Source organism: Ciconia boyciana, chromosome 8 (genome assembly GCF_034638445.1).
Source record: "Ciconia boyciana chromosome 8, ASM3463844v1, whole genome shotgun sequence".
Classification (NCBI taxonomy): Eukaryota; Metazoa; Chordata; class Aves; order Ciconiiformes; family Ciconiidae; genus Ciconia; species Ciconia boyciana.
Window position 1 is genome coordinate 48,439,476 of NC_132941.1, and position 11,990 is coordinate 48,451,465.

The window sequence follows — 11,990 nt, forward strand, 5'->3', positions numbered from 1 at the left end:
TTCAGGTTCATTTTATTAGCAATGATGAATATAAATCTCTTACGAAAATATTCTTAACATTTCAATATATAAGAATTATCTATAAAAATATACTACTACGTAACAAAGCCAGTAACTTCTACAAAACATATCATTCAACATATATTTAACAATATATAAGACATAGTAAAAATCCTTTAATTAATGCTGAGGGTATTTCTACCCCCTTTTTGTCAAACAAAAACTCACATAACATAGGAAATTACTCATTCTGATATACAGAAGTGTTATCACCATAGAAGTCTATGTATGTTCCACCCTGACGTTACCTGCATCTGCAGGAACATAAAGCCACAACTTTTCTTTGGATGGACAGGCAGTTATGACCACAAAAACATTCTGTTGGTAACTGCAACGTCCTGCCGAAGTCTGTGTTGCACATCTGCTGTCGGCATTGCCAACCCTGAATCCATGCAGGGACAGAGATCATGCTTCTACTGCCCTTGTGGGACTGATGCCACAGATGAGCCTACCATGCTTACCATGGTTAGAGAACTGGAAAACAGACTCTTCCTGGTTAACTACTGCTAGTTAGCAAGGAAGTAACTTTTAAGAGGCTGCCTCTCTAGAAATAGACTTTCTTCCAACAGATTGCTCTTGAACAAAAGCTCAAGAAAGAGAAAATACTGCAGGGGGGAAGTGTTTACACTAAATGATGATCCAAGGGTAGTACTATCCATCTTTTCATTATCAATTACAGGAAGAGCTGTCTTAGAACAGTTTTTGGAATTGGAAAAGAGCCTAGTTTCAGGTTTCAGAAGAAAAATGACACATTGAACTAGTTATTTCACCAATGCTGTTATGCTGAGGTTACTTCATGCCTGGTGTTAGACAAATGCAGGAAATCCATTTTTATTAGGTAGACTGCCCTTGTCTACCCAATGAGCTTGTCAAATTCGTAGTGTAGACGTATTTAGAGAACTTTTAGAGCATACTTTGACAATCAACTTCACCTGAAAGAAATTGGCTGCTGCACAGTGACAGTACATAGCTTTTTCAGCTATCAGCGTTATACAGAAGAGTCAGGTACATAAGGCTTTAAGGCTGTAAAGTCCCTCTGAAGACAACAGATGATTACAGTGTTTTGCATAGTAAAGAACATAAACATGCTTGTGAGGCATCAGTAACAACTACATTTTTTTGTGTTTATGTGCAAAACGACCAATAATGAATTATTACTCTTTCTATTCAGGATCTGCTGAAATCAGTACATTGAATTAATATGTTAAAATTCAAGAGAAACTTAACTTTATAGCATAGCAATTGCAATGCAACAATATTCTATCATATTACAAAGGAAGGACTTCCTATTAGAAAAGTACATTTATCAAACTTAAAAATACTGTAAAGATCACAAGAGGACACTATAGGCGATGAACACTAATCATATATTTCTGACTCAAAGCTTAGAAAAATAACATTTGACCCTGAGAAACTTGCTGTATTAAAACTTAAAAAACCTTTCAGAAGTAAAAATCTATCCAAGGAAAGGAAAAAAAAAAAAGGAGAGAAAAAAAGGAAAAAATCAGACTCTGGAAGAATCAAGGCTCAGCCAGTTTAATTTCAGATTCTCAAACAGCTAAGCTCTGGAAGAAAAAAAAAAGTGTTTGACCATCTTAACAGGAATTGTAAGAAATATTTTCAATTAACCCCCCCCAACATTTTAGGGTATCCATACTTTTGTATAATTTCATTCTCTTCAAGGCTTCCAACTAAAATTTAGGTTTTCAACCTACATTTGAGAGGAAGAAAAATTAAAAACTTGAGGTGGTTGAAAAAACTTAAAGCTTAAATGTCTTCCACTCCCAATATCATCTGGAAAAGCTAGTTATAGAAGCTAGTTTGTCATGCTTTATGACTACAGAAGCCCTAATCAAGTCCTTCATTCTTACACCAGTTAAACAATTCTCTAAAAGATGGATCAAAATCAAAATAATGTTCAAAAAATACAGTGTTCTGTAAAATAATAATCTAAACAAGATCCTATGTTAACAATTTAAATATTCAGGAACGTTTAGGAACAGCAAAAGAAAATAAGTAGATGGAGCCATAAGGAAACCCTATAGGTTTGGACACAGAAAAGAAATAATTATCTGGGGGTTTTGGCACTACAGGTATGGAAATACATCGAAAGAGTTTCTGCAAGAACTTGAGAGAAAAATTACTAATCACTACATCAGGTTGTTGATTTCAGGCCAGCTTATTTTCTACACTTGCTTATGTGGTAAGGGCAAGAAAACAGTCCTTCCTTCAGTAGTCTGTTCTTCTCTACTAAGTGTAAACAAGATTCATTGAAATCTTATGACCTAAAAATTTTTTGATATAAGCTTCCACATTATTTTTATTCTGTACTGACAAAGCAGCATTCATATGCTGTAATTTCAACTATTATCTAATTTCCCTTCTGAATGTTTTCACACTGTCATCAAGTTCAGGCTACTCTGGTTTTGCCCTCTCCAACAACCTTACAAAAAAGTTGTGTAGCTGGATCAGCTCCCAGGGCCACCTCACCACATAACCACATAAGCATGAGCACTGAGCCAACGCGAGGGAGCAGAACTAGCTGACAACTCAAGTTTACATCAATATGAACTGCTTTAGAACCATACCTTTATGAGTGTCAATTCAAACACATGCATATTAAACATGAAGTGAAGCAGTAAAAAACGCAGTCTATTTTCCTTCCCTCCCCTGAAAGCTGTTGCTCAATGGCAGTGATGGCTGAGCAGCAGAAGAAACAATCCCAGTTTACAATTTCAAGTATTAAGTGAAATGGGTGCCAAACTGGAATTTTATTATTACATCAGGCTTTAAAGAGATGTGAAAGCAGTTTCATACTACTCCTGACCTTGTCAGCAGTAGCTGAACTTCAACCTTCAGGAGAAGCAGAGAATGGACAGCTATAAGCAGGAACCAATTCTGTCACTCAAGTGGAATCTGCTCATGTCCATGAACATATATAGATTCAGGGTGCTGGTTTACGTACAGAATCTTGCACAAAGATGGGTCCTCGCATCCAGATGCATCCCAAAGTACTATACACATTCCAGTCCTTCAGGACTCAAGTCCCTAGATCTGCCCTGCCAATATGCAATGCTTATTGGCAAAATAAATGTGACTAGACATCTGTAAATCAAAATAAGAAAACAACCGCCACCTTCAGTGATTTTGAAAAAAAAAAAAACGGGTATCAAGTCTACAGAACACAGCATTCTCCTTCAGAAAAAGACTGGAGAGAGTAAATAACTGAAAATCACCTCATGATACAAAGGACCAAATAAAGATCCAAGTTAAAATTTTCTTTAAGCACTAGAGACAAGACCCAAAAGTACATAAGACTAACATATATTAACTAAACATATATTCCTCCTCAAACATGAAGGACGCTAAGATCAGTAACACAAGCCTTTTTTCTTAGTATTTGTTGCTATCAATATAAAGCCTATAAAACTGAGAAGATGTGCAAGAGAAGTGATTAAGTGCAGATTTAAAAGGGCCAGCTGGAGAAATGAGGCTGAAGCTGCCCACGAGCACTGCCCGATGTAGTGTGGATGCCTCCATGCCATGAGATGTGTATGCATAACTCCAACCTCCCACCAAGCTCTCCTCAAACCTGTTCTGTAGAATCTCTGCTATGACCTTGGCCAACCTGCATTTTCTGTGAAACTGCAATTACTCTGCACTCTTGTAAATTCCTAGGAAACAGGCAAATGCTTTATTGTAAATCCTCCTAACTTTATGAAGACCAAGACAACTTAAACTTGGTCTCATAAAGAACTTTTGTACAAAAGAATCTAAACAAAAGGGTCATAAGCAGCATTTAAAATAACCTATATTAAATACCTAAAAAATACAATCTTTTGCATAGAATAAAGAAAAGTGCAGCTACAGCATAACATTCCATACCACAAGAAATGGCTAATTTACGAGTGGTATACAATTAACTGTTGTCTCTCATCACTGAGACTGCAGCAACTAAAGACATGTTTACTGGGAAAAATCACATTAAAAAAACAGGGATTAGGTTGTTTCATTATGTCTGTAAAGCAAGTGCAAACATTTAAAATTATTTTTAAAAGAAAGCAAAGCTGATAGATAATTTTCACAAGTTAATTTTCTCCTGACATTACTTGGAAAGATGGAATAGCTTTTGCTCTTTTAGAATCCAAATTAAAAATAAATCCCCATTTGGCATCTGTTTTGTGCAAACAAAAAAAAAGAAAGCTTGTAAATGTGCAAGCTTTATCTGTTCTATAAAAGTTGGATGTTTATCAGATTATAACTCTTCATTCCCTTCTAACTTTTGTACTGCAATCCCTCTGGTAATCAAGCACACAATAGTATTAAATAAGCCCGGGAGACTGATTTCCACTGCTTGGAAGTATAGGGAAACAGTCTAAGTAGCAGAGAATCAGGAATTTTAGGAAAATAAAAGCCTAAAACCTATTGTTCACTTTTGATAGGAAGCAAGAAATTTTTAAATATCCTTCTACTTCTCAGATTTGCATGCCTAAATAGGAGAAAGAAAAGTATATACCTAATCAGTTGTTAAAGCATCTTCAATTATTTTTTTTTTAATCAACTTATTTTATTGGATATAAGTTGGTACTACAATTTGGTAAATGAGATATTTAAAATAAATAAAAATAAATATTGTATGTATATTTCAAGATTGCTTGTTTCTGTAATGAATTAGTGTCTGTATTGTTAGATTTCATTTTGTTTAGCTTTTTTCAAGCTTTGTTGCCACTTACGAATGGCAGTTCCAGAACTACTAGCTACCACACAAAGGGCACCACCCACAGTCCACCAAGTTGGTAGATGATTGAGAAAAAGAATTTGTAAAATAAAAGCAAACACCACATCCATTGTTTTCATTATGGCTACAGGTCCAGCTTTCTCTATCTGTAATGCTTTTGTGAGAAATATCTGACCCCCTAACCCTAACAAGCCTATTAATATTAGAAGAACCCTATCTTTACCACAATATGGTAAACGCCATTCATTCATAACAAACAATGCTATAACACATCCAATTAAACCAATGACTGCATAATACCAAATTGACAAAAAATAATGCACAGATTTTCCCACCTTCCTTAGTATAACAAAAGTCGAAGCTGCAGATACTGTGCTTGTAATTGCTGCTATAGTTCCTTTAAGGTGATCTGTGTAACTTCCTTCAATCCCCGTAACATTTGACCCAAACAGAAATGGCGGTCTGGCAATAAGAACCACTCCAGTGATTGCGAAGAGGGTAAACAGAAGATCCCAAACACTGTATTTCTCTTTGAGAAAGATCCATGCCAGCAACGATGTAAAAACAGGACTGCTAAAAGTTATAACAGTGGCATCAGCTAGTGGCATGACTTGGAAAGCATAGTAGAGAAGAATCATTGCGCTAGAGCCAAGGAATCCTCGGAAGAAAAGAAAAATTCTTTTACCTTTTGGTCCCAAAAAACCTGTTCTGAAAAACAGAAATGTCACATTAATGTCACTGGCTTGCTTATTTCATGACCACATCCAACCACATTTAAATGTACACACCCTTCTAGATTGTACACACCTTTCTAGATGAGGGACTTATCTCAACTATCAAACTATTTTTAACTGTCTGATCACAGACCAATTTATTCCCATCACCACCCCCAATCACATTCAGAGTCCAGAACCTGTTCTTCTAGCTATTAATTTTTTGCTTGCAAAATAACCCAAGAGTATCTACAAATTACCTTCTATTTTTTAAGAACACTGCTTCATGGAAGACCAATACATTTGATATAATCCCTGTAAAAACCTCTACAATTCAGGGAGTCAGAGATTTTCAGTTTTCTCAATTGTATTAACAAACTATCAACTAATACAAAACAATGCAGTTATGCAGTTGGAGTCTGAATTAAAATAATATTGCAATCTGATATGTGAGTGATAATTCTAGATCTATTTTGAAGAAATAACTTTAAATTTAAACATCTACTACACTTACTTGTAGTATATTAAACCAGGAAGAACGAATGCCATTTGGAAAACACATCGAAATGCACTCACTTCCACTGAATGTACATCTTCTATTTTTTTAAGAAATAAAGAGGCCACTGAGAAAAGGAAGGCAGACAGTACGGTATAAAACAGACCAAGTCCTGGACAGGCAGCTTTCTTCTTTTTTCCTGCAACAGATAAACTCCCATTAATAATGATCTATTACAAGATTTCTCAGGTCAGGTGGCTCCACGTACTGCAGTGCTCCATACATTTGTAGCTATTCTTGTGGCAGAGGACAGGGGAAGCAAAAGAAGCAAATGCAAATACTACGTGTATTTACAAGACCTACCTTGAAAATATGTTTCGCTGACCACCACAGCTCTCCTTTTTTTCTTAAAACAGGAGATAAGAGATGAACTCTAATGCTTTGGATACAAAACCATTCCTACAGCTCTACATGAGTTAGTAGGCTTTACTTCTTGGAGGCATCAGACTAGTTTGGGCGATTCACTATAGGACTAGTTGTATGATTCTGACCACCGCCCAAGGACCAACTGACTGCAAAATGGTCCATGGCCAGATTCTGAAACACTGAAACTTATTACCTGGGAATCATCTCATTATTGAGTAAGTTAATTAAGGTTCCTAAGCAACAATTTAATTTCCTTTCTCACAAACACACACATGTAAAAATTGTGTACAGTACCTCACTTCTGGTATATCTCATGTTTATTTTGCAGCTAAATCACTCTAAATTTGACCAAGACCTACAGAAGTTTTATAACATTTTTATCTTGCTGTAAGAATCCAAATATTTTCTTCAAATAAACATCAAATATACATTTTTAAGCAGAAGAAATGTGACTGATTTTAAAACATCATAGGCCTGCTTAAAGTACTGATATCTATCACAGTTCCATGAAGACCTTAGTTTCACCTTAGTTTATGCTTATTTATCAGACTTTCTCTTCCTGAAGTAGTTTCCCCATTGCATTAGGCCCTCTTCAGTGACATACTGTTCCTTGCTCTACTCATCTTCTCCACCCTCAACTATTTAAAAAAAAAAAAAAAAAAAAGAAAGCAAACAGAGATGGTGAACTGCTGCTGACCTCAACACCGTCTCTAAAGAACCCAGACTTTCTGGTTATTGCATTTCTGCATAAGAGGTTCAGTCTTTCCACTGAACCTAGAGGTGAACACCATGGAAAAGAGAACCCATCTAGAGTGGGGTGTTACCTCACTATCTCTTTTCTTTCTCTCTGCATAAAACACTGGGAGTTACCCTTTCTTCTATAACACCCTCTAAAGATAAGAGCGAGAACTCCATGTCTCTTAGGCAGTGTTTTGATAAAAGGGTGCCTCATCTCACATTAGTGTGGGAGCCTGCCAGCCTTATGGATCCTCTAAAACATAATCAGCAGGGCACTGCTGTGAGTTGCTTAGCAACTAAATATCGTTTTGAGGGTTTTTTTGTTTTGGGTGTGTGGGGTTTTTTTAAATCAACAAAACTTGTCACAAACCATTTTGATCCTCCTTGAGATCAGCACTCAAAGCTGAGAAACTGCTTCTTACTACCTAAGAGCTGAGACTGCGGGCTGATACAGTGTGTATAGCACCGATTCTGGCTTTAACAGTTCTAGAGACCTAGGCTTTACAACTGCAACCATAATTTAAAGTAGGCAGAAGGCCTGCTTTTCAAGGAATCCAGACACACTACAGCTGAAAATTAATGACAGCTTCTACTAGAAATATTTATATTTAGCAACAGCCACTTAAATAAAAGTGACTATAAAAACTACCACCAACCAACACTGGACCGGGACATCTACCAACTATGACACAGAGTGGATTTTAAAAATGTTCATGAATTATGTCATGTCCTAATCCACACAGTCATGCACAGAACTGCAAAATCAACAGCGCCTCTAATATTAAAGCAAGAGGAATCAGACTGCCCTATAACTGAAATGGGAAATCCAAACCCAGGCTGGCTTACGGATGAACACAGCACAAACAGAACTATGAAGTTTTATTTCAGGCATGATAGCTTGTCTGATTACTACAGAATGAAGCCAATCTAAATAATGGAAGTGTTGAAATGGAAAACCAATCAAATTAAAGCAAAGTAAGATGAAAGGATCTTGTACCCAGAACTAAGCTTCGGATTTGAAGGAACAAAGAAATACCACAAGGAACTCATTTTTGTAAGCTAGCCAATATACCAAGCCTACCAGAAACAGTATCTTGTAATACTAGAATTTAAACCATCAGCATCTCGTACTGCCAAAGCATGTACTCGGTGCAATGAGAAAGTGTTTTATTTCCTTTTAAAAATAAAATGGCACAAGCTCTTCCACCAAAAACAAGAATTGCAGTTCTGAAGAGTACTTATTTCAAAATATGTTCTAAGGAGAAGTTAGGTTAAGATAACATTCCCACCCCACAAAATATTAAGCCTCCAAACACTAGCCCAAGGCCATCAAAACACTCAAGCACTCATGCTTTTTTAAAAAAGCATAACAGTCTAAAAATAAAGTTTCAAGTAGCACCCAAGTCCTCTTTTCTGACTGGCTACAGATTTGAGATTTGGTTTTCCAATTTTATTCCCCGGCCATCTCCACAAGTAAGACTTTCAAACCATCTTCCACTCCTGTCTTAAGTCATAGTCAAACACCTCCCACTACACGCCATTTTCTGTGTAAATTCTTTTTGTTTGCGTTTTAATGCCATGCTTTCTTGCAAACAGTTTTTATACTTGCAAAATGCATACAGTGAAGAAAATGACACTTCTCACATACACGCATCTTGAGAATAGTAGCAGAGGCAGAAGAGTACTGGCTATGCGGAAGGTGGTCAGTCAGTGAGAAGGCGATTCTCCCAGACCTTCAGGAAAGCCAGAAGAGGGTGATCCATTCTTCCCACCATAAGAAGCAGAAGAACAGCTCTCTCACAGGCTTCAGGAAAGTGCCAGGAGCACAACAGCCTGCGTATGAACTAACCATGGTCATGCAGACAAGATCTAGCCATGATTCATAAAGTTCAGCCATTGACTCAATTAACATTTTGCTAGACAGACTACCAAAAAGAAAAAAAAAAAAGGTCTTTTTTGGTGAATAACTGCAAGTTTCTCAGGATTTCAAATACTGTTTTTTTCCCCACGCTTTGCCTCAGAAGTGATACTAACATGAATTTCACTGGTGAAGTATGCTATCTCTTTTGGCCTCTCCAAAGCTCACTAGCTAACAAATATCACAATTTTATCCATTTTCTGCTGGAAAATCAATTATAGTCCATATTTAATGAGAAACACATTTTCAGTGAAGTTGTTTAAAAATTACACATGCTAAAGTACTTCAGATAACAACTTCAAAAATTATTTTACGATGGCATTTATGTTTTAAAAGGAAGGCACATTAAACTTACAAAAATATGTTGCATATTTCGCAATAAGTTCGTGGCTTTAACAATTCAAAGGGACCAAGAAGCACGGATTAAGACGAAATAAAGAGTACACTCACACTAAAGTAAGGTAAGAATTACCAAGGAAGTCATGGTTGCAAGTATATGGACTTGTTGAACAGCACTGATGCCCCTTCTCAACATATTTACAGTGCCAGAAGTTCACACTGCTAGAAGGCACCTCGATTTACCCAAACCTGTCAAGTCTTACTTTAAAACTTTGACAGCAGAAGTACTGTTTCCCCAAGGGATAATCGCTACCGAAGCTCTCACAGCCCTACGTGTAGAAGGGACGGAGCAGCAGCCCGCCCATGGAGACGGGAGCGAGCGGTGCGCGGCGGGAGCGGCCCCGAGCGCTCAGCCCGCTCCCGGGGGGGAAGCACCGGGCACCCGGCCCGAGCCAAGCCCGGCGTACACGCACAAGGGCTGGCGCCACAGAGGGGGTGTGCCTGCCGCTTCACTTGATTTCTTCACCAGAGGCCGGCTTCTCCAGTAAAGAGGAAGGGGAGGAAGAGGGCGACGCCGAACACGCTCGCAGGGGGCCCGGTGACCCCCGCCGGGCACCAGGTGCGAGCCGCCCGGCACCAGGTGCGAGCCGCCACAGCCGGTGACAGCTCGGAAGCGGCGAGGCTGCAGCCTGCCGCCCGCGGGCAGCCGGCGGCGGGGCCGGCACAGGTGCCGGGCGCCCTCTGCGGCCACCCGAGCTCGCTCCGCGCCCCGCCGCCGTGTGCGGTGAGCCCCGGTGCCCTCGGGGCCGCTTCCTCTTCCTCCGCCCCGCCGGCAATGTCACCCCGAGAGCCGGTAGCCCAGCCAGGAGGGCGCTGCCCACCCTGCCCCGCTTGCCAGACTCCCCCTCCTCACCGGGTGCCTTGCAGCAGCGCGGCCAGGACAAGCCCGAGCAGCAGCCACAAACGCGGCGCTCTTCGGCGCCCGCCGCCTCCATGCCGGGCGCCGGGCACAGGCAAGGCTGCCCCGTACCCACACCGTCCTTCCGGCTCAGCGGCACCTCCGGCTCCTTCCCGCCCGCTGCCGGAACAGCGGCGGCCTCACCGCCCTGACACAGCACCATGAGGACGCCGGGCTGCCCGCGATGCTACCGGCTCCTCACAAGCCGGCAGGCACCTGGCCTCCTGCGCATGCGGTGCCACCGCCCAGCGCCGCCCGGCTGCCTCCCTCCCCCCGCCCCGCAGCGCCGTACACCCGCGGGGCGGGGGGGGCTATAGCAGGTCGCGGCTCACACCCTACGAGTCAGGGCCCGCCTGGAAACAGCCGGCGTGCCGGTCCCCCTCCCACGGCAGATACCTGCCTGAGAGCCCAGAGGGAGCCAAACGCCCCTCCCGGGACAGGCGGCAGCGTCCTGCCAGTTCCTCCCCGGCGTCCCCTCAGCCCGCGGTGGCCCCCTGCGAGGGACGCGGAGCGGGCAGCCGAGAGCTCTGCCCGGGCGAGGGTCCTGGGCCGCGCCGAGGCTCGGCGGGGAGGAGCGAGGCTGCGGCGCTTCGGGAGGGGGAGCTCTCACCTCGCCGGAGAGAGGAGCGGGGCTGGCCCCCGCCGGGTGACCGTTAGGCGCGGCTGGTGCCGCCGGGGGTGGGTGCGCTCGGCGGCCTGCGCGGTGCGGGGCGGCACAGGCCGCGGCTGCCGCTGACCAACTTTCTGAGGCGGTGCGCTTGCAAGGAAGTCAAACTGTGGAAAACGATGACGCAAAGTTATTTTAGGGGCGTTGTTGCATCATCTGAGCGCCTGAAATAAAAGTATATAGCTCTTACTGTACACGGGACTGATACCTCACGGTACTGGCTCATCAGCCCGCTCATAGGCAGGATCTGCACCGAGATAACTGAGCTTTTATTACAGCTTTTCCATATTCTGTGTGTGACAGTTTGAAATCCTACTGGTCCAATCTCCTCACCGATTTAAATAGCTTGGCTTTCCTTCAGTGGGCCCATTAACATTTAATTGCCATGTCAGTGAGCAGTGGCAGCAGCAGCAGCAGCAGCATCTCTCTGTGGAAGAGCTGCTGCCTGCACCAGCCGCATTCATAGAGGTCAAAATGGAGCTGGGAACCTGGTGGGCGATTTAGTCATTCTGCGTGCGTATGAAAAGCCTTACAGGATTGTTAGGAGGGTACAAAAATCATTTAACCACCTTCTTGTGGTATGTTTTCCTTAAAACAATGCCACCTATGTCTTTTGGCAGGGGAAGCAGAAAGGGGAGCTGGTGCAAAGAAATACAGAGTAGCCCCTTTTCCTTACGCATCAAAGAGTGCAGAGAAAAAGAAGCAGAATAAATTTCAAAAGCTAAAATTCTCTTTTCAGCAAGCTGAGCTGTTATCCATAATTAAAATAGAGACTAATTTCTATTCAAAGAAGAGGTTTATGCTCACACTAATCTTTTAGCTGCATAAATTAATCAATGTTTATTTCTGTATTCTTAAGGGGAAATGTAATCTATAGCTTTAGCAAAATGAGTACTAAATGGTAAATACAAGCTATTTCACACAAACTATTTCAAGC

The 11,990-nt window shown here is 41.4% G+C and overlaps 1 protein-coding gene across 1 annotated transcript; it reads right to left on the reverse strand.

The window, feature by feature from the left end:
- SLC35G1 (solute carrier family 35 member G1) lies at positions 1-10,929 on the reverse strand. Its single transcript, XM_072871544.1, has 3 exons — positions 10,342-10,929; positions 6,026-6,206; positions 1-5,506 (listed from the first exon to the last, which is right to left on the reverse strand). The coding sequence occupies exons 1-3, from the start codon at positions 10,547-10,549 to the stop codon at positions 4,747-4,749; spliced, it is 1,149 nt and encodes a 382-aa protein (XP_072727645.1). The 5' UTR covers positions 10,550-10,929; the 3' UTR covers positions 1-4,746.
- Positions 10,930-11,990: the final 1,061 nt, after the last annotated feature.